The 22,391-nt window shown below is 41.7% G+C and overlaps 2 protein-coding genes across 12 annotated transcripts; both read left to right on the top strand.

The window, feature by feature from the left end:
* The first annotated feature begins 4,266 nt into the window (after positions 1-4,266).
* On the top strand, positions 4,267-17,067 carry glsa (glutaminase a). 11 transcript variants are annotated; one of them, XM_055165408.1, is made up of 20 exons: positions 4,557-4,693; positions 5,753-5,852; positions 7,095-7,206; positions 8,411-8,507; positions 8,912-9,030; positions 9,598-9,727; positions 9,800-9,879; positions 10,195-10,358; positions 10,456-10,514; positions 13,087-13,119; positions 13,218-13,276; positions 13,391-13,457; positions 13,565-13,615; positions 13,695-13,871; positions 13,953-14,084; positions 14,410-14,502; positions 14,637-14,698; positions 14,783-14,859; positions 15,072-15,135; positions 15,286-17,067. In XM_055165408.1, the coding sequence occupies exons 2-20, from the start codon at positions 5,795-5,797 to the stop codon at positions 15,437-15,439; spliced, it is 1,788 nt and encodes a 595-aa protein (XP_055021383.1). In that variant the 5' UTR covers positions 4,557-4,693; positions 5,753-5,794; the 3' UTR covers positions 15,440-17,067. The 11 variants fall into 11 exon arrangements, with proteins under 11 accessions (XP_055021380.1, XP_055021377.1, XP_055021403.1 ...); XM_055165418.1 differs by having other exon boundaries at positions 5,753-6,163; positions 7,095-7,134; XM_055165428.1 differs by lacking the exon at positions 5,753-5,852 and having other exon boundaries at positions 4,526-4,693; positions 7,095-7,134.
* Positions 17,068-19,440: 2,373 nt separating this feature from the next.
* arl4ca (ADP-ribosylation factor-like 4Ca) lies at positions 19,441-20,031 on the top strand. Its single transcript, XM_020941815.2, has one exon. It carries the CDS (start codon positions 19,441-19,443, stop codon positions 20,023-20,025), a length of 585 nt encoding a protein of 194 aa, XP_020797474.1. The 3' UTR covers positions 20,026-20,031.
* The last annotated feature ends 2,360 nt before the right edge of the window (positions 20,032-22,391 follow it).

The following is a 22,391-nucleotide window of genomic DNA, read 5'->3' as shown; positions in this document are numbered from 1 at the left end:
AAATGATTGTAAAATATTGCAGTAACATGGATATCACAGTACGTAACAGACATATCACATATCTCATTTCCTCCAGGATTGTGTAATGTGAGTGTATATATGCATTACTATCTGATGATCACAGGTTTGGCATGTGCCCTGTGTGGAAAAGTTGAGTTGAGGGACACTGGGTGGTTGGCCCATTTGCATGAGCGTCACTTGAACACATTGTGAAAGTGAAGTGAGTCAGAGTGACGCAGGTCCCCTCATGTTTGTGTGTGTGTGCTTCAGTTATGGTCTGAGCCCTCCCCGGTCACCGAGCACACAGCTACTCCCCCGGGAAGTGCAGCGTAAGATGAGCTACTAATGTTAACAGAGACAGCACAAATAGAAAATAACAATAATAATAACCCTGCAGTCCAAATATACATTCACATGTGTTTGGTTTTAAGCAGAGGTCCTACTAAAGGTGGAGGATGTTCTGGTACTGATATTAAAGTTTCTTTTTTAGCACAGTAGGCCTATACAGTTTGGTCTATTAAAAATGATAAGAAATCCTTAATTTGAGAAAAAAGATGAATACTGCTCTCACAAGCAGTCTACTACAGTATTCCTGTAGTAGTAATACAATCAGGGGTGTAGTGGGTGTTGTCCACCATCCGCCGCCATCCACCCACCAGGACTGAATCAGGATTAAAACTGGTCTAAACCAGAATTAAACCAGGACTAAACCAGGACTGCACCAGGTCTATACCAGGGCTGAGTGTTGGGATGGGCCCAGAGCTGCGTCTGTGTAGACCGTCGGGTGACCGCACAAGAAAGGACCAGCACAGAGCTCCCCCCTCACAGGGCTAAGCGCAGCCATCGCCCAATCGCACTTTTGCTGACACCCTGTTTCATGCACTCAGGGTTCTCCCTCTCGCTCTCTAGTCCAAGATGAGTCGTGGTTTAGTCCTGGTTTAGACCTAGTTTAGAGCTAGTTTAGTCCTGGATTAGTCCTGGTTCAGTCCAGGTTTAGTCCTTAGTCCTGGTTTAGTCCTGGTTCATGTGTTGTAATCTATACTTTATGTTTTGTAGGTGATTATGAATGGTTTTAATGTCAATAACATAACATACTCCCACTTAAAAAATCTCACTACACCACTGAATACAACTGAAATAAACTTTTATTTTATATGTTTGACTTTGGCCCCAAAATCTGACATTGTAAAACTAAGTTGAAATGTGTGTAAATGCCATAAAAGTGCTCTTATAACAGGCCTACGACATAAAACTAGAGACTACTAATATGCTGCAACTTATTAGGCAAATAATTTTTTTTTTTTTTTCTATAATTCATTTAGTAAGGCTTGACATAGGCTCTGATTGGGCAACTCTTACGACATGCAAGTCATGTTTGCATGTGTTGTTATTACTGTATAGTGAAAAACCTATTGAGCAAGTTTCTAGATTCATTGCAAAATTATAATGTTGCCTATTTGCCAAAGGCTGTCCACAACGCCACACCATAAGACCGCAAAAATATAGTCCCTCTTTCCTCTTTGACTGGGGGATTTCTCCTGTCCAAAAATGGCGTGGGTGAAGCGAGTGCTGTGTTCAGTGGCCTGTCCGTACCCACCTCCAGTCGCTGCTGATGATGATGGTGATGTGTTTCCATGGCGACGAGGGGGGGAGGTGGGCGGATCCCGGGCTGGTGGGCGGGAGGCAGCCGTTGGGAGCGTGGGCGGGATCTGAAAGGAGCAGGAAGCTGACGGCTTGTGAGAAGGTGTGGGCGTGGGTGAATTATGGCCTCACCACCCTGCAAAGAGCTCCCTGTGCGCAAAAAACACAAAGAATCATCAGGCTCGGTGCAACTTTAGGGTCGGAGTATAGCACAAATATTTAACAAGAATGAGTATGACCAAATCTAAATATTGTTACAGAATGAGTCAAAAGTACTGATTGAATACAAAATACATAGATTAGTAAATAAAACTATGCAAGTACAATTCACTAAGTTACCCAGATAGCTCTCTATACAAGTTTTCAAAATTAAATAATACACAAATACAAAATTTGGTGTGTCCTTTTCATAGCTCTCTTTTACATATATGTACTAAACAGTAGGATTGTCATGATACTAAATTTCAATCTCGATTTTGATACTAAGGAATAGATTTGATACTCACAATGATAAAAACACATTTAGTTTAGACAATAAAATGTGTTTTTCAACAATAAATAGTAGTAATTTCTTTTATATTCCCATGTGGTTTTATGTGTGTGTAATCCCTCAGCTCAACATCATTCTAAAGGTATTGAAGACAGGTTCATTTCCATCCTGTGAATGTGATTTTTTTAGTATTGATATCTGCTTAAATAATTATCTAGTTTCGATGCTTGTTTTAGTATCTGATTTTCGACACTTTTGACAACCCTACCAGGCAGTGAGTCAAGAAAACATGGACCAGTGGATTTGCTCTGTCACTGCAGATCAGATCAGTGTGTGTGGATGCAAAACAACTTTCCCCAGCTAAACTCAGACAAGACTAAAGTCATCATCTTTGGCCCACAGAGACAAAGAGAGAGTATCAGCAGTCACACCCAGTGTCACTTTCTAAAACCTTCAAATCACATTAGAAATCTACGATAGGTAATAATAATAATAATAATAATAATAATAATAATAATAAAAATAATAATCTATCCATCCATTTTCGTCCGCTTATCCGGGGCCGGGTCGCGGGGGCAGCAGCCTAAGCAGGGATTCCCAGACTTCCTTCACCCCAGACACGTCCTCCAGCTCCTCGGGGGGGACCCCGAGGCGTTCCCAGGCCAGCCCAGAGACATAGTCCCTCCAGCGTGTCCTGGGTCTTCCCCGGGGCCTCCTCCCGGTGGGACATGCCCAGAACACCTCCCGAGGGAGGCGCCCAGGAGGCACCGGAACAGATGCCCGAGCCACCTCAACTGGCTCCTCTCGACGTGGAGGAGCAGCGGCTCTACTCCGAGCTCCTCCCGTGTGACTGAGCTCCTCACCCTATCTCTAAGGGAGTGCCCAGCCACCCTGCGGAGGAAACTCATTTCGAGCGCTTGTATCTGCGATCTCGTCCTTTTGGTCACTACCCAGAGCTCATGACCATAGGTGAGAGTAGGAACGAAGACTGACCGGTAAATCGAGAGCTTCGCCTTTCGACTCAGCTCCCTCTTTACCACAACGGTCCGATACAGCGACTGCATCACTGCCGCTTGATGCAGTGATAATAATAATAATAATAATAATAATAGACTCAGACAGGCCCAATGAATAAATAACTTCAACAGGTTTTTTGCCATCTACATTGTAAATATCAAAGGTACACTGTCTGAAACAGATTTACAGACAATGTAAATGTGTTTTTTACAGGTGTTTTTTTATTTATTTATTTTTAACTAAAATGTGAAACAGTCTTCCTTAAGATGGGGGACAGGCCTCTATCCTGACAGTGTTTAAATCCATGTGCCCTTGTCTTTTTAAGTTAATTTTATAATGATTATTTATGTATTCATTGACTTATTTGTTTATATTGTGAATGTGCCTTTCTTGTTCTGTAAAGCACTTTGAATGACTTTGTGTATAAACTGTGCTTGCAGGTTTCAGAAAACACATTTTTAACCATGCAAAGCAATTTTTCTTTGTAGTAATACATCTGAATCAGTATGAAGGATGTTTAGCTCTCCATGCTCGCACGGACAGACACACTGAAGTCTGCCATCTGCTGAGTGTAAAATGTGAACTGTAGTAACTAAACATGGCCACACGGCGGCAGAACAGGATAACTACAGCAGCTCTAGTTTCCACAGGCCCTGCTTTTCCTCCGCATCCTTTCTCTGTCACAAACACTAGGCCTAAATCTGCATGCTCTTCCTTTGGAAATAGCCAATAATTAATAAAAAAAAAACAAAAAACATTTAGATCGAAAGAAGTATGACATAAGAAATAGAATGTGGCATCTTGTGTAATATGCAAAAGTTGAACACTACATCTAAAGCGGTAAAATATTATGAATAAGTACAATGTGAGCTAAGGATGTCATTCGGCTAAACCTTCTGTGAGGTGACTCCTCTCCACACCTGCCACAGCCCGTCCTGTTCTATGCGTGATGGAGAGAAGAGAACGTGACCTCTACGCTGCTGCTGGAGGCAAGACACTGCTGATGATTGACAGGTCAGCTGGCCTATCATACACAAGTACGTGCTGCCGCCGTCCAATCGCTGGGTGTGCTTCGTATGTTTGGTTGTGCGGCTCCGGCACGTCCAGTGTTTCTCAGTGAAACAGTGATTGTCTACAGTCTGTGAGCGGAGCGCTGCAGCATCAGCACCACCGGCCCAACTCCACAACTGCTCACAAGAGACACCATATACTTACAGTGTATTACCACGACATTTACAGGCTTGAAATGTTACATATTCGGTCTACGTTAGCGCTAAAGGAGTTGTTTCAAAGCCAGCTCAAAGGCCCAACAGGGAGGATAGCCGCGGTCACTGCGGTACCCGATCCAGCCTCCAGCCTTAGCCGCAGCTTTAGCCGGAGCTTTAGCTTTAGCCTTAGCCCCGCTGTTGTGAGTGGAAGTGCACCGAACAGAAGGCCCGGTGCCGGGTGGAGAAGGCTCCAGCAGCAGCCCGCTGCGAAACACGGCGTGAGAAGCTTCAGCTCCAAAGGAGACGGTCCAAATGAAGCGGCCAACCAGACCACCGAGTAAGTGAACGGCGAAGGCACTGCTAGAAAACTGAACTCTGCTATGTCGGAACAACATGTCTGACTTTGGCACTAACTTATATTTTGAAGGCTGACCGTTCTGCTGTGAGGAAAATTATTAAATATAGTGCTTGATATCTATTCTAGCTAATGTGTCTTTACTGTTTAATTATGCATGAAGCATCAGTGAAGCGGCTAGCGGCGCACCAGCTGCACAGCAGCATGTACCAGAGAGAGCAGAGCATGCGGGTACAGGGTGACCATCCCCGGGCGGAGCGGACATAGCAGAGGGACCAGACACCGAAGCGTATACAGTCTATACTGTACACACTGTATATACAGGAGCAGAGGATATATACAAGTGTATGGTAGAGTAGATACAGTCTGTGAGATGGGCAGGTTGTGGCGGGAGGGATTTCTCTGGTGCGCACGTCCGGGGCGGCGCGTGCACACCTCGAAGCGTCACGACAGCGCGTGACGTAGGTTGACCTTTGTCCTTTAATAACTTTAATTGTGCTTCTCTTCTCCTCTGCTCCTCTACTCCTCATCCTCTTCTCCTCTGCTCCTCATCCTCTTCTCCTCTACTCCTCATCCTCTTCTCCTCTGCTCCTCACCCTCTTCTCCTCTGCTCCTCATCCTCTTCTCCTCTGCTCCTCATCCTCTTCTCCTCTGCTCCTCATCCTCTTCTCTGCTCCTCATCCTCTTCTCCGCTCCTCATCCTCTTCTCCGCTGCTCCTTATCCTCTGTTTCTCATCCTCTGCCCTTCTGCCCCTCATCCTCTGCTCCTCTACTCCTCATCCTCTGCTTCTCATTTTATGCTTCTCATCGTCTGCTCCTCATCCTGTGCCCAGGATCAATGAGAGGAAGAAACTCACGAACACAACTCTGTCCCTCTCATCCATAGACTGGACAGGTCATGTGATTTGTGCAAAGAGACGATTGGATCAGCTCTGTAGTGGTCTTGCCACACAGTTTTAAGTTGACACTGGAAAGTGTCTTTGCTGATGCATTTTTCACAATGAAGCCTTTAACCTCTGAGTGCTGTTTTTGTGCCAACAGACAGTGCTGTCTTCACATTCACTTGGACACTGTAATAACTGTATGAGTGTAGCTGTGTGCAGTAGTCCTGCTGTGATGAGGAGCCCAGTGTCTGCAAGAGGTGTGGGGGCTGCGTTCTGCTTAATAAGACTTTCTTTTAGACCTGATAACACTCAAATCTCAGTCCTCCTCCCACTGCAGTTTGTCCTGATTCCACATGAAAACGTGCTGGCACAGTGCCAGCCTCTGCACAGCCCCCAGCTCATGAGTCAGAGAACAGGCAAAGCTCTATCACCGCAGCTCCACATCCCCGCAGGATGTGCTACGCTCCTGACATCTGGAAACTCAGCACTTCACACACTTTCAGCCAGAACACATGTCAGCACAATCTTTTTCACACCACTGATGACATTATCATAACTACACATCAAAGTAAGCAGTAAGCATGTGCTATTACATGTGGTATTATGTGGTATTATATGTAGTATTACATGTGGTATTATATGTGGTATTAGTGATAGTATAGTATGGTTCATTTGCATAGTCATTTAGATTAGATTCATTTAGAAATACCTTACTATCCTGAAGGAAACTGGGATTGGGACAGGCAGCACAATACACACACAATAATAACATAACTATAACATCAGTTGAGTTCTAGTGAAGTGTTGTTATATAGCCATATGGCATGTTCCTGAAAATGAAAAATATTTTAAATAGGAAAATAGTAGAAAAAGAGTTTGGCCAAATGAAAGTTGATTGAGTTGTATGGAGTTCCATATAGAAGGTCTAGAGGTCCTCAGAATGAGCCCGGCTGAGTCATAGCACTGTACCAGATGTTGTTCCTGTCACTATTGAGCTAAAGCCACAGGTGTTTCTGTGAGTGACTCTGGAAGAGGTCAGTCTAGTGTTGTGCAGCTGCTGTACATACAGTCAGCCATCTGTCTCTCCATCAACTACAGCGGTACACGAGTACTAAAATAATGATCATTCTGTATTTCTCATTATTAAGGCTGAGCCATATATCAGATAACTTATGCCACAATATGAAAATGTAAATATACAAATATCTTCAGTAACATGACTTGAAGCATAAACTAGTAAAGTACAGAGAGAAAGCTATCCAGTAAACTACAGTGGATAGCATTTGTCCAACTTCAGTGTCAGAAGTCTTGCCGTGCACATCTCCCCTTTTCCCAAATTAAGTTAAAATGATGTCTTATGAGGCGCTTTTCATGGAAAATAAAATTTTCAGGTACATATTGAAAATACTGATAATAAAAATGATATTTTTTGTAATTTTGTAATAAAATGTTTATACACTGATATGCATGCAATAATGCACCCTTGTGATGATTTGCAGGAGCACTGAGCCCTGCTAGAGCCTGCTTGTATGGAGCCAAGTGTGTACCTCTTTCTAATGTGCGTTTTTTCCTGTGTTCTCTTCCTGTTGTGGTCTGCTATGCTTTGCCTTTGTAAGTATGTTTTGATTTCTCTGTAGTGCCGTAGATGTCTCCAGTAGAAGTAGCGCTGACACCTCCCTGACTATGCTGAGCTGTCTCTCCAGAGCCTCTGCTTCACCTGCACCTTTAACCTTTGACCCTCTGCCTCCCTCACCAGCGGCTGCACCTCCTGTCCCAGCCCACAGCTCCTATCAGAAACACTCCACTGAAACTTGCAGGACTTCATAGCAAAACCAGAAATAAATTCAGCTACATAGATACAAGCATGGGACAGCTTTGGGATGTGTCAAACTGCATGTGCGTGTGCTGCCTCTAGAGTCCTGTCTCATGTGTCCATAGAATGCATGGTTGTGTTGTCACCATGTTTTCCCTGGCAGCATGTAACTGTGCCACTTTAAAAGGGCACAGGAGCCTTTATGCCAGTGTGAGATTCTGATGGAGCTGGAGGCTACATACTCACTCATGTCTTCATTTCCAGAGTGGGACCTGCTCCGTCTTAATTCATTAAACAAGCCTGTAATTACTGTAGAAATGGTCTTGAACCTTAGAGCTTGGTTACAGATTTACATAGCGTCCTGTCCCACGATGCAATGCAGGTAAGTTTGAGTGTAAGCACACAGCTCTCTTCTAACAGCCAATCGGCTCCATGAGCGTCCAGAGCACTAACCTCCTGAAGACAGCTCAGAGTGAAGCTGCTGAGAATTCCAGCCTGAAGAATCTGACACAGGAATAGTGTTGACCTCACACACAGGGTCAGCTGACAGATCATTACACATTTGAATTGGACTGCACCTCACTCTATTGTGTAATTATGGTTTGACTCATTGTACTTCACAGTTTCCACTATACTAAGATTTTAATGAGTACTAATATGCTTCTGTCTGGAATTCTGAGTAAGCATTAAATATAACAATGGTCCACTGTCAGAATTTGTAAAAATGTTGAGAACCATCTTATAAAAAACACCAATCCCAAAATCCAAGTAAGAGAAAAAAAGAAATGTATAATTGAATTTGAGCTGTACTAATCCATCACCCATACATGTGAAGCAGTTAAATCTATTATTATATCAGCATAGTTACAGCAGCTGTGGGCCAGTGTAAGTGTGTTCTTCTAACAGTGACTCAGCCCTTCCTGAGGACTTTTCTTTGATGCTGTTTTCTGTGTCCTCTCAGTCTCACTCATGCCCCCCTGTGTATGTGTGTGTGTGCTGCAGGAGAAGGAAGGCAGGCATCCTGCCCAGCCTGGAGGACCTGCTCTTCTACACCATCGCAGAGGGACAAGAGAAGATCCCAGCGCACAAGTTCACCACCGTGAGTCTGCAGACAAGTACATGGCCCTGTAGGGCTGTCATGATAATTACTATATTGAGTTATCTTTTAATATACGAAATTTTAGGGGAGTCAATATTTATCGCGTGCACGATTGGGAATACGATAAGATTTTAAGATTTAATTGATTAGTTTTTGTGGTATAAATCTCCTCTGTGGTTATTGTGTCAGTAGCATAAATTAGTTCCAATATTATCGTGAATATATTTACTTCAGCAATATATTGTATTTCAAAATTTGTTATCGTGACCCAGTTGTGACATGTTTGTTAATGTTGACATGCTCTATGACATGGAGTAGATCTTCTCTTCTTATTGTCACACAATGTTTTATTGATGTGTGTCTGACATGAGAGCACACTGGTTCATAACTGTGTCTTTTTACAGGCTCTTAAATCCACTGGGCTGAGGACTGGAGACCCCCGACTCAAAGAATGTATGGAAATGCTCAAGGTGACTGTGAAAACCACATCAGATGGAGCTTTGGACCGTCACCTCTTCAAGAAGTATGTTCACTTCACCTCTCCCTTTTTGTTTTCACAACTGGTGGACTTTTGTACATTTGACACAGAGAATCTGAACAGTTGTGAAATGTGAATGTTTATTAAAATATAAAAATCATCTTGAGCATTACTTTTCATGTCCATGACAGTTTGGCTCCATGTGAACAGCAGTGACATGTCTGTGTAAAACAAATGTTCCCTCAGCGCTGCGTCTGGCTGCGCTCCATCACATCCGCTCCTGCACTATTTATAGAGCTGGTCATGTGACCCACTGGCACTCCCAAGGATTAGAGGCTTCATACATTCTGCCAACACACTAACTGCCAACTCTTTCTGTAACTTCAGATTAGGCATTGATATCATCATCATGTGTCAGCCTCCCATTGCCTTTGGGAATGTACCAGCTGCATAGCAGAACTTAGGCAACTGGTGGTTCTCACATTTAACTAGGGCCTAACAATAATACATAACACATTAGGCTTGTGTGAGTTAAGTATCATTCTGAAATCGCCATGTTGGTGATGTTAATCATCCCTAATCTGATTGCATACATGATGTTTCTTGTTGTAGATGTGTGCAGAGCAACATAGTTCTGCTGACCCAAGCCTTTAGGAAGAAGTTTGTCATTCCAGACTTCCAGCCTTTCTGTGCTCACATCGATGAGCTGTACGACAACGCCAAGAATCTGTCAGGAGGACAGGTCAGACTCAGACTGCTGGTATAACACACGCTCTTGTGTCTCCTGTGCCTCACTCTGTGTATCTACCCTCAGGTAGCAGATTACATTCCCCAGCTGGCCCGCTTCAGTCCAGACCTGTGGGCTGTGGCTCTATGCACTGTGGATGGACAGAGGTATACTCAGATCTTTAGCTCTCCTTAAGTCCAGAGGGTTCTGTTCTCTCAGAAGAATAGTTTGCCAACAGCCTAGCGTAGTGTATCCAAGTGGTCCTCGTCTCACTGGCCTGTTTTAGTTGAGCTGAATTGACAATGTAGTTAAGAAACAAACCTCTGACGGTCTGATGGTGCCTCCATATGGTATTTTATGAGGAACAACTGCAAATAAATTAAGTACATTTCTACACGTGTGTTTGCATGAAAATGTTTGTCATAGACATTGAATTGTTTCTATTGTTTAATACTACATCAAACTGTATGTCTGTCATTTAGGCACACAGTTGGTGATACCAAAGTTCCCTTCTGTCTTCAGTCATGTGTGAAACCTCTGAAATATGCCATCGCTGTCCATGACCATGGCACAGAGTATGTCCACCGCTTCATCGGCAAAGAACCCAGTGGTCTGCGCTTCAACAAGCTCTTCCTCAATGAAGATGGTGAGTGATTCACCTGTTTTTATTTCATTACAGGAGTCTTGGAGGGAGATCATTAGTTATATGAATCTAAATGTTCTGCTTCTTTTGTGCTTCACAGATAAACCGCACAATCCAATGGTTAATGCTGGAGCTATTGTCTGCACCTCCCTCATAAAGGTATGTTTACTTTAAATCTAGTACAAAAGAGTTACAACTAAAGCCTAAAGAATCCTTTGTGACTGTTGAGAGTAAAGCACAGAATAATATTGGTGCAGAATATGTGCCGCATGGTAACACAGAAAAAAACTTGGTAGTGAATCAAAGTTGCATGATGCAGATTAGTGAATGTAGCAGATTAATGTCCATAGATAATCATGTGAGGGGATTTGTGGGGCTGAGTGCTGCGTGTGGGTGGAGGTGACATCCGGTCAAATACATCACATTTACAGATTATGAGGCAAACTGCTCTGCTACCTGCACCACAGTGTCCTGCATGCCCTTCAGAGCCCTTCTCTTAATACGCTCAAACACAACAGCACCACCTGCTGAAAGGATTTGGTTATTACTATGTACTATAGTTCTGACTATGTACTATCTACCATGATTGCATTACGTCTTGTATTGTATATTAAAACTTTAGTTTATGCTTGAGTTAGCTCATTGTTTTAGAGCAAGGGTTCCCAAACCGTTCAGGCCAGGACCCCCAAAATAACTATGCAGCCAACACCCTCCAAAATAAAATCAGTGTCTATAATAATCTCCTGCAAAGCCAAAGCATTTAAAATCAGGTTTATTGTGTTATTTGACCTCATTTCATTAAAATATATTGTTATATCTTCTCACATCATGAGCCCCAGGTCAGTGCCACATGACCCGCGGGTAGGGTTGTTCCGATACCTGTATCGGCAAAAGGTCCGATACCGCATATTTTTCAGGTATCAGTATCGGCGAGTACTCATACCAAATCACTGATCTGATACCACGGTTTTTGAATGAGGACCCATAGATGCGAGCAGCTGCTGTTTACCTTGGTGGCTAATGCTCTCGCAGATGCTCAGAGCAGGTTAAACAGACTGTGGAGGCTCTGCAGACACTTAAGACACACTCATAATAACAGAAAAGGCATTTGCGTTACCTCTTTGATACCTTCATTTAGCCTTTAATGTGGACACTCAACTTGGTAAAGTAAACTGGGAAAGTGCAGCTCGAGAACAGCAGCAACAGCCCTAACTCACACTTTGTTTGCTCTGCAGAATGGTCCATGTGCTCCAGGATGAGCCTCTTTTTACACACCTCACTGTTGGCTTTATCGACACTGTGGTATAAAGTGAAAGTGCTTAAATCAGCACTATTTACTGTCAAGATCATTATGTATTTCACCAATAATTGAATTCTCCAAATTGTATTTACTCTTGCCTTTCTTTAAAAATAGCCTTTTAGAAGATTTATTTTTTTGCTCTTGCATATTACAAATTAAGTAGCCTAAGTGTTCTTCTCTCTATTGTATCAGACTGGTATCGGTATCAGCGAGTACACCAAGGCCAAGTATTGGTATCGGATCGGATCCCTCCCAAAAATTGTATCGGAACAACAATACCTCCGGGGGCCCCGACCCCCCACTTTGGGACCCTCTGTCTGAGAGCTATATCAACATTTTTGCGTTATTAACTTAACATTGTATAGCAGATGTTAAAGTAAAAGTCAGCACATGCTAGGTGACTCTTTTTGTATTCTTTTTATTTTGCATAGACTTTTTGATTCAAGTCGGTTTCTGAGAAGTTTCATCATTCTGTAATAGTATTTTTCTTAATTTGATGAGGGATTTAACCTCGTGTCCCTCAGGGCTCTGTGCATGTGCCCCTGCTCTTTTCCAGTCAAGCCTTGTCCTGTTTCTGATGTACCTTTTGAAGGCTCGTTGTGTGGTTTGATGTGTTGTTGCATATCTTCCAGCATTAGGATCTGTGGGAAATTATGACCACATCAACAGGTCAATGACGTTGGTAATTTCCTTTTTTAATCCTTTTCCCTCTTTGGTCTGGACTGTAACCAGCTTTAGCCTTCACTGGCTCTTTAATCACTCGCATTCTCCAACACTGTTTATGGACATAAACAGTACACTCAACTCAAAGTGGCCCAATACCATACTTCATTTTTCCCAATTGGTTTATATCTATCTGCATTGTGTTGGCTAAATATAATGTTTCTAACCCAATCAGTTACACATATACAGCTACTGTACAAGTATACACCATTCTAATTATGTGTTACATGTTTTAATGCTATTATTAATGAACAATGTAAGTCATCATTTGTGGTATTTGTTACATTCAAAAATGTGCAAGAAGTTGAGTGTTAAATATACTGTATGTAATGTATCTTAAGCCCCAATCTCCCCCACATTGTTTTAATGAGTAGGTCACCTACTGAAATAACAGTAGACAAATGATTCTCTCTGATTTATTTATTTTGGATTTCTTAAGGGAATTAACATTTTGATTTCACCTCCTCATCTCCAGCCAGCACACCTTTAATTCTAATCCATCTGATCTCATGAATGGGTTCAATAACGGTCTTTATGTTGATCTAATTGTAATTGTTTGGAAATCTCTGTTATAGTGATAATGTAAGTCTCTGTCTGTAGAAATGTAATGGTGTAGATGTACTATAGTACTTATGGTAATACAGTAGTATAATGATGACAGGACATTGTGTCTGTTACCTTTAACACTGCTCTGTTGTTGTTTTTCAGCAAGGGGCCAGTAATGCAGAGAAGTTTGATTATGTAAGTGCACACCATTTGTGAGACTCATAAATGTTTGTATAAACTTGACAAAGGAGTTGTATAAAGATGGAGGTTCCATTTTGTGTGTGCGTTTACAGGTTATGAACTTCATGAACAAACTGGCTGGAAATGAGTACGTGGGCTTCAGCAATGCTACGTGAGTTTTAGCCTTTCCCCCTTACATTATATGAATGTTAGAGCAGCACAGCAGCTCTGTGCACAGTGCAGTCAGTGCCTTTAAACAGGCCCCCTCTGTGCTCCTGTGTTTCAGTTTCCAGTCAGAGCGGGAGTCTGGAGACAGAAACTTTGCCATCGGCTATTACCTGAAAGAGAAAAAGGTAACAAACTGCATTATTTACCTGAAATGAATAAGCACAAGTAGTGATCAAATTAACACAGCCAAACTTTTACCATTACGCATACTTAAAAAAGTATCCTTTTGTAGTGTTTTCCAGAGGGCACAGACATGACATCAATTCTGGACTTCTACTTCCAGGTAAAGCTTTGACACACTGGTTAAACAAATTTGTCTTTTAGGGTATCTATGTCACATATCTAACTTTTCTTGCCCTCAGCTGTGCTCCATTGAGGTGACTTGTGAGAGTGCCAGTGTCATGGCGGCCACACTGGCCAACGGCGGCTTCTGTCCAATCACAGGAGAGCGTGTGTTGAGCCCGGAGGCAGTGAGGAACACTCTGAGCCTGATGCACTCCTGTGGCATGTACGACTTCTCAGGGCAGTTTGCTTTCCACGTGAGTATCTTCCTCTGAGTATCTCTGAACAGCTCCATGCTGTTCAGAGATATGAGGTCATCATCCACCCTTCTTTCACAGGTGGGGCTGCCGGCTAAATCCGGAGTGGCTGGTGGTATCCTGCTGGTGGTTCCAAACGTCATGGGCATCATGTGCTGGTCTCCCCCTCTGGACAAACTTGGCAACAGTGTGAGGGGCATCCAGTTCTGCACGGTAAAGACACTGTTAAGATATTGTGTGGTGTAAACCTGTATTAACACTTTCATTATATAAAATATTTATGAAGACGATTTGTACACATTACAGCATCTTAACAGGTCGTGGCCTTGTGCAGTAGGCTGAGATTTGGTAGCTGGTGCTAAAACTAATTCTCTTCTGCAACAATCTCATCAGCATATTCATGGCTTTTTGAGACTATACTGGAGGAGAACACAAATTCTAATGTTCTGCTGATCCTGTTTAATGTTTTTTTTTTTTTTTTTTCAAATGTGTTCACATTGAGTTCCACTACAAGCTGAGTTTTTTTTTTTTTTTTTAGGACCTGGTTTCTCTTTGTAACTTCCATAACTATGACAATCTGAGGCACTTTGCCAAGAAGCTGGATCCTCGACGAGAGGGAGGGGACCAGAGGGTGAGATTAAGCCACATTTATGGAACAAATTTAACTATGTTTTTTTATAATTGTATAGTGTAGATAAAGATTTGGGATAGTCAAAAGTAAAACAATGTTGTATTACAATTGAACATGTTCCTCTTTGGCCTCAGGTGAAGTCTGTCATTAATTTGCTGTTTGCTGCCTACACTGGAGATGTGTCCGCTCTAAGGAGGTACGTCCAGCCTTCATCAGTTGAGATAATGCAGGTTGTTAATGCACAGTGTGATGTTATGTGTTATGTTTTGTGGTGGTGCAGGTTTGCACTGTCCTCCATGGACATGGAGCAGAGGGACTACGACTCCAGAACTGCCCTGCATGTGGCCGCAGCGGAAGGTACACACTCAAACCTCAAATACAAGATTATTAGTATTATAAGTAGTACGTTGTTTTTCATTTGTGGCTGCCATGGTGAATAAAATGGACAGTTGAAATTGCACTTACATAAGCTGTAGTTACGATATATATCATCTTATAATTAACTGAATAAATATGGTACGGCAGTCAGCTAAATGCATATGTAAGCTTTGTGAGCACGTGTGTCGCAGGTCATGCGGAGGTGGTGCGCTTCCTGCTCGAGGCCTGTAAGGTCAACCCAGTGCCCAAAGACAGGTACGTCTCTGCACCTTTACATAGAACATGGACATAACAAGGAGCCACTTGGCCCTCAGAATGCACCCATGTGTGCTGTTGGCTCATGTCTGCTGTCATTATGGACCGTAGTATGGACAGAGGTGGTCATCGGTGCTTTACTTGTTCCAGGTGGGGAAACACTCCTATGGACGAGGCCGTGCACTTTGGTCACCATGACGTTGTGACCATCCTGAAGGACTACCACAACAAATACAACCCCTCAGACAGCAACAGCAGCAAAGACAAGCAGAGTGCTGAGAAGAACCTGGATGGGATGCTCTGAAAGAAGCCTCCTACATGTACACTACACTACACACTGGACCCCAGGACCAGGGGACCTACATAAGCACACCACAGAGATGATTCCTCTACAACCCTTCAGTACACCCTCCAGTATCCTCTGTACTCAGTGTTGTCCTGTTCTTTTGACGTAGCCAAACACCCTTTGTTTTGTTTGAACTTTTGTTAAATACAGTTTCCACAACACAGGCACAGTATGGAAGGGCAGGGATTAGTATAATCTGAGGAGGTTACCACATAATATACTAAGAATAAAACAGCTGCATCTGAAGCTCATGATTTCACCTGTTTCAAGAGTTATTTCAGCTTGTGAACTGCACTTCTAGAGCATTAACTGCATCTCTAGCCTTCCTGTACTGTGCTACTGCTGTGAAGGCTGATCCCATGTGGACAGGTTGAACATGGCAAAACTAGTCTCTTTGTTGTGTGGATTCTTGTTTCATCACCATCACATGATGGAATGTACTTTCTTTAACACAGTGTGATGTGTGTATGTATTTATGCTATGTATAACTGTATATTGATGTAGTGTGAATATTCAGAAAGATAGCTTGTACATAAATATGTTTAGATGTAAAGATGTCAGTGAAACTGAAGCATTCTGATTCTACATTTGACTTGACTTCAAATATAGATAATATTTAAAGAGTTAAGCGCTCTCATACCTGTGCTCTTCAGAAGCTGCTAACTGTAAGTTAGCTGATTGTGTGTTTAGTCATTCTAATATGGTTCATGACATGTATTAAGATTTGTAAGCATTATTAACACTACTAATCAAATATTTGAAACAGTATGAACAGCAGACCTCATTTTTCAGATGCAAGAGTTTGTGAAACAGCCCTCTGAGGAGCACATGATGACAGCATATATGAATTCTATTTTATTTTCCTTTGCAGAAAATAGATAATTATGCCTTCAAAATGTGCAAATGTTTAATACAGTGTTTTTGATTTGTTTTGTTTCCAAAGATTTGTCGCTGTTCATGTGTTTAATTCTGTGCTATTTATTTCTTTTTCACCTGTAGTGTTTTGTACTTTTCTGTTGTATGTCTCTTAGTGATAGTGTTAGATCAGGGTATGGTGACAGAGTGAGAGCACTACATATCAACTTGTACACTGCCAGCTGTCCTCAGAGTGCACCTTTCATTTCTGTCTATTGACTATTGACCAACAGTGAGTTTGTGAGGTTCATACTAGAATGCCTGATGGCTTTTGAATGGCAGCTTTCGGACTAATGCAATGTATGTAAAATTATAACAATTTCTGCCAAAGCAGTCCCTAACATGTTTTATGAAGCACTGATGAAATGCTGATGCAAAATGTTTTTGTTTTTGTGTGATGGCAGAATGGATGTTGTTTCTAAGACTATTTATAAAATCTACACATTGACATTTTCAAATTTAAATACATAAAGTTTTCAAAAGCACAAAGTGTCAGCAATATGAATGATTGTTTGCGTAGTAGTGGCTAAATTTATTGTGCAATGTCCAGTGGTGCGTGTCTGAATTATTCTGAATGTATGTTTTTATGTAAACATTTGCTGCTTTTGTTGTGGGTAACTATGTGCTGCATTAACATTCTTATTTTAAATTAAAAGACTGAAATAAGTTGACTTTGTAGATGTTCATTTTTTGCAGGTCTTATGGATGGGACAGGAAAAAGACCAGGGGCATACCCAGATGATGAGGGACAGCCAGGGACAGAGGAGACAAGTCGAGGGCAACTCAGGAAATCAGGGCACCGTGATTGAGGTATTTAACATAGACATGTTTGAAAGACATGAGGAAAATGTCAAGAGAAGACAGGTGAATAGAAATGAGCAGTTGGAGTGAGAAAATGTAGATCGTATCTCTTGGAAGAATGATAGGTTGCGTAAAATATCTAACTATTCCAATAATAATACAACAACTACAATTCAATTTTTATGTAAAATAAAATACAAAAGGTTTTACAAACTTTGCTCTGCCAAATCGCCAAACCGGAGTTGAGATAGAATTAAACGAGACAGTGCCAGCTAGTTGTAAACCAGGATTAAACTAGGTCTAAATCAGAATTTAACCAGGACTAAACCTATAAACAAGAAATAGTGTTTTTAATATTTAGTAGATGTGTATTGTTAATTATTTTAAGTGAATAGGTTTCGACCTTTGTTTGATATTTTGATCTGTTTATGCATGTATATAATAATTATCCTACTGAACCTAAATGATAATTATACAAATACAAATTATACAAATATAAATTAAACAACAACTGACAAATTTTAACATCTTTTCTGTCAACATAATAGAATAGAAAGCCTTTATTGTCATTATACAGTATAATGAAATTCAGAAAACAAAGTTAAGTAAACAAAATGCCATTATTCAACTGCTAAAATGTGATTATTGCCAGCTGAAAGGACTATATGTTATAAGAGAAATACTTTGTTTGGTCTATTCCAAACGAACAAAGACAACATTTGTGTATCACTTTTTTTTTTTTTTTTTTTTCTATTACAGAGAGTTACATAACTGCTCTCCATCCGAAAATTCAATTAGGCGAATGCAGTCTATTACTAAAATTATTTTGTCTACTCTGTACTGAGATTATACAACTATAAAGCAATTTGTATCAATAGAGAACAGTTAGAATACTTTTTGCTGCTGTTTCACTATGTTCTCTCACAATATTTTATTTAAATGATGTGTACGGTTAGATATTTAAGATGTACATTTGTTTAGTTCGTCTATTGTTCTATTACTGTTAACATGAAAAATATTAGTACCTACTATGTACTCATTAAACAATAAACAAACATTTTTACTTACTTCTCCAGACATCAAAGAGCTTTATCAAAAGCCTGTTCATTGTAAACACCAGCTCAGTTCTAAAAATCTTTATTGCGTTATTTCTGCTGTGCCATTTGCTTTGCTGACTCTTGTGTGGTCTGCTCAGAGCCACACGTGTTTGGACCAATAACAGTGAGAGACACATGAAAACAGAGCTGTAGATCACCAGTGTGCAGCTGAGGCGCAGAGGAACCCAACCAGCAGTGCCCTTTCACAATAAAACAACAGGACTATACTCATCTGACTGCAATTCTAATGTAGCCTATCATGTACATAGTTCATCAGTGTTAATATCTAATTCCCACATGATTCCCACTAATGACATTATACTGATGCTGTGTCTATGGGCAAGACACCTATATGTGTGTTTTGTTATCTTTCCAACTATCTGATACACCCTGTTGCTTTAGTTTTATGTGTGCAAAGAGGGAGCTCGTCATGTCTCCTCCGTAAGGAGGTTGTGGTTATACTCCTGATCTCTGAGAGATCAGTTTAACCCACAACACGTCCTCCCTGTGTTACTGTGGCAGAGTGGTTAACCCGTCTCCTCCTCTCTGTAAGTAGGTTGTGGATTAGACTCCTGATCTGTGTGGAGAGTATTCCCTGTTGCCTTTACTTTAACAGGCTCTGTATTGTTAGGAAGTGGTTTATGATGGTTTCCTGTGCGTCTTTACGCACCTGCATGGCACCGTTCTGCGGGAGCATGTTACACACCTCCATCGGGCCTGCGTGTGCGTGCATATCGTGTGTGTGTGTGTGTGTGTGTGTGTGTGTGTGTGTGTGTGTGTGTGTGTGTGTGTGTGCGTGCGTGCGTGCGTGCGTGCGTGCGTGCGTGCGTGCGTGCAGCATGTGAGTGACCGCGCACTGACTTTGTAACCGTGAGCTTTGCTAAATCCTCTTTTTACTAACATCTCCGTTTACGCTGTGATGCTCCGTACCCCCTCCGTCGCTGTTTGGGTGGTGAGCCCGGGATGATGCTGTTGCTTCTGCGGCGTGTCTGGCTCCTGGACTATACCGCCCTTTACGTCTCATGAATCGCTAAACAAATGCGTTTTGTGGATTACATTTGGACTGACTGCGCGTAAAGGGAAGAATGCCACGCCGTGGTTGATAACGCTACGACAAATCAATGTTATTTTTTACAGACTTCCAAAATGGGGAATAGTTTCTCCAATCTGGCCGCGTTCCAGTCTTTGCACATAGTCATGCTCGGTCTGGACTCTGCGGGCAAAACCACCGTGCTGTATAGGCTCAAATTCAACGAGTTCGTCAACACGGTGCCCACCATCGGCTTCAACACCGAGCGCATCCGCCTGGGGGGCGCAGGGGCCTCCAGGGGGATCAGCTGCCACTTCTGGGACGTTGGGGGCCAAGAGAAGCTGCGGCCGCTGTGGAAGCCATACAGCCGGTGCACTGACGGGATCGTGTACGTGGTAGACTCGGTGGACGCGGAGAGGCTGGAGGAGGCGCGCACGGAGCTGCACAAGATCACACGTTTCTCGGAGAACCAGGGCACGCCGCTGCTGGTCATAGCCAACAAGCAGGACCTGCCCAAGGCTCTAGACGTGGGAGAGATTGAGAGGCAGTTGGCACTGGGGGAGTTGAACCCGGGCACGCCGTACCACGTCCAGCCCGCTTGCGCCATCATCGGGGAGGGCCTGCATGAGGGCATGGATAAACTGTACGAGATGATCGTAAAGAGGCGGAAGTCTCTCAAGCAGAAGAAGAAAAAGCAGTGATGAAGGTGCACGCGCGGAGACATGTCAGACATGGCACTAAAACAAGGAAGAGGGACAAAGGAGAAGAGAAGTGAGGAAGAGAAGTGAGGATGCCGTTCAGGCTGGGGGAGGCTGCTCAGAATTTCATTTGATGATGTCAAAATCTGAGATGAGGTGTCAGAGAGAGAGAGCCGTCAAACTGAGAGATTAACACATTTTGGACTTTTTGGTTATAGTTTTGCTTAACTAACTTTATAAATCTTGTAGCTTCAAGCTGTCAAGCATTTGTTTACTCTTTAGACTTTTTGCCATTATAGGGATAAAATTGTTCTAGAAATATTAACTATTAACCAGGTAAATTTGTATGTTGACAATTTAACCTTTAATCCACATTTGAATTTAACACATTATCACAAGTATAGACCAGATACTGTTTATGCAGTCTGTGGTGTACACCCTATCTTGCTTTTTTCCTGGATAAAAACATTTATCTCAGTTCAAAACAAATAATAAATGAATAATAAATATAGGCTACTCAAATTGATTCTGTAGACTCCAAAGACTCACATCATCACCAAAACATGAAGTCAAACATAACCTAAGTAGCCTTATACTGTAAATATGGACTCAGATCTCCTCATTTCAACTAAATATGAGCCAAACTCTAGAAAGGATGGAGTCGGTACAGCACTTCTGTTTTCATAATAAAAATGCCACAATGCAAACTGCGAATGCAAATAGTGCCTCTTAAAACATTTTGATGAATAATGGACACACACTCTAAAGGCTCATAGTCATAATTAAAGGTACACTAAGTAACTTTTCTGGTTAGGGAGGCTAACACACGTTTGTCTTCATGGAGACCTTTTTATTTCTTTCTGGAATGTTCCAAGGTATGGCATTAAAATTTTGTATTTTGCTTTTTTTAATTCATTATAATTGTTTTTATTACTCAAATACTGAAAAGTAGGCAATCTTCTACTCCGCTCCACAGATCTGACCTGTATTGGGCTATAGAGATGCAGAGAGGTTTTATGCCATACTGAGTAACATTCAAGACAAAGCAATATCCCCTCCATAGAAACAAGCAGGTAGGTAGTGGACCGTCCACTGCAAAGTTACGTAGTCCACAATAGTATGTAAAGTGGCTGAAGTGTCTTGCTCAAGGACAAAGTTGCATTCTTGTGCCAAATCAAACAGTGCCGTACCGATGCAGCCCTCTGCTTGAGAACAAATACGCAGGATAATCCATCCCTATATTCTAAGTATGTATTTGACTGTTTCATGACCTGATTTGCTAAATGTAGCCTAAATAAGAAGTGTGTAAGTGAAGATGAGCTGCTGAAATGACTGTTTTGGAGAATTGGTGGAGACTGTTGTTCAGAATGTATTTCATGTAATCTTTAAACTCTAATGTAAATGTATGCGGCTGTGAAATGCATGGCAGCCCTCATCTCTGTCACAGGGGAGTAGCAGATACAAGGCCAAACTGTCCATATGCCAAAATATCAGTACGAATAAACTATTTTTGACATGAACTACTGTACTCTAATGTTTTGTTGTGTTTCTGATTAAACTAGAGCAGGACCAGGAAACACAATGCACTCTGAACCAATGAGCCTTTGAGTCAGGTGAGCTATGCCTTCTCCATTACTCCACGAGAGGGCGCTATTGTCATGCTCTCATCTGTCTGTATTCACTAAAGCTGATCCCAGTTAAACCATCTTAATTGGATGAAACTCAAATGATGGTGATTAGTGATTTGTGGCAGTTATATCAAATTCAATTCAGTCACCAAATTCTGTGTTCAGTTTGAAACACTAAACTCTAGTTTTACTGTAATTTACAACTCTGTGAATGTTTGACCCCTCAGCACTAAGGCATTAACAAGTTGGCAATACAATACATACCATGATAGCCACGATACGATACATGTCTCAATACGGTGTACTTTCGATTTTATACTGTATATTTCAAATCGATTTGATACAGTTCAATAAAAATAAAGGCTAAATCATGGCTGTGATACTAAGTCTTTTACCACTCATTTTAATCCTCAAAACAGTGAAAATGTCAAATGTGTTGCATAAACGAGTCTCCTTTCTCTAAACAAGCAACAAAACTGTAACAAAATAAAGTTATAAATAAATAAATAAAGTAAAATATACTAAAAAATACTCTTGGTGACATATCAATACAGAATCATCACATTAAATCATACAATATTTCAATATTTTTGCACACTCTACTCCAAACCACCAAATAGCCTGAGCTGTGATTGCCTTTTTTTTTTTTTCTTCTTTTTTGTCAACCTTTACTCCGTATCCTATGAGTGGTATTGTAAGAGTGCATTGAGATCACCCCTGTGCAGATTTTCTGGTGCAACA

This window comes from Boleophthalmus pectinirostris, unplaced genomic scaffold (assembly GCF_026225935.1).
Source record: "Boleophthalmus pectinirostris isolate CB_2022bp ecotype Guang Dong unplaced genomic scaffold, ASM2622593v1 HiC_scaffold_11, whole genome shotgun sequence".
NCBI classification, from domain to species: Eukaryota; Metazoa; Chordata; class Actinopteri; order Gobiiformes; family Gobiidae; genus Boleophthalmus; species Boleophthalmus pectinirostris.
The sequence above is the reverse complement of the archived record's forward strand: the minus strand, read 5'-3'. Positions and strand labels throughout refer to the sequence as shown.

What these genes read in the sequence shown, in the direction of transcription:
- glsa (XM_055165402.1), top strand. Translation starts at nt 4,395, where the DNA reads ATGTTACATATTCGGTCTACGTTAGCGCTAAAGGAGTTGTTTCAAAGC. An exon ending in GACCGTCACCTCTTCAAGAA is followed by an intron (nt 9,031 to 9,597) that starts GTATGTTCACTT and finishes TTCTTGTTGTAG; the next exon opens with ATGTGTGCAGAGCAACATAG. An exon ending in TCTGCACCTCCCTCATAAAG is followed by an intron (nt 10,515 to 13,086) that starts GTATGTTTACTT and finishes GTTGTTTTTCAG; the next exon opens with CAAGGGGCCAGTAATGCAGA.
- arl4ca (XM_020941815.2), top strand. Translation starts at nt 19,441, where the DNA reads ATGGGGAATAGTTTCTCCAATCTGGCCGCGTTCCAGTCTTTGCACATA.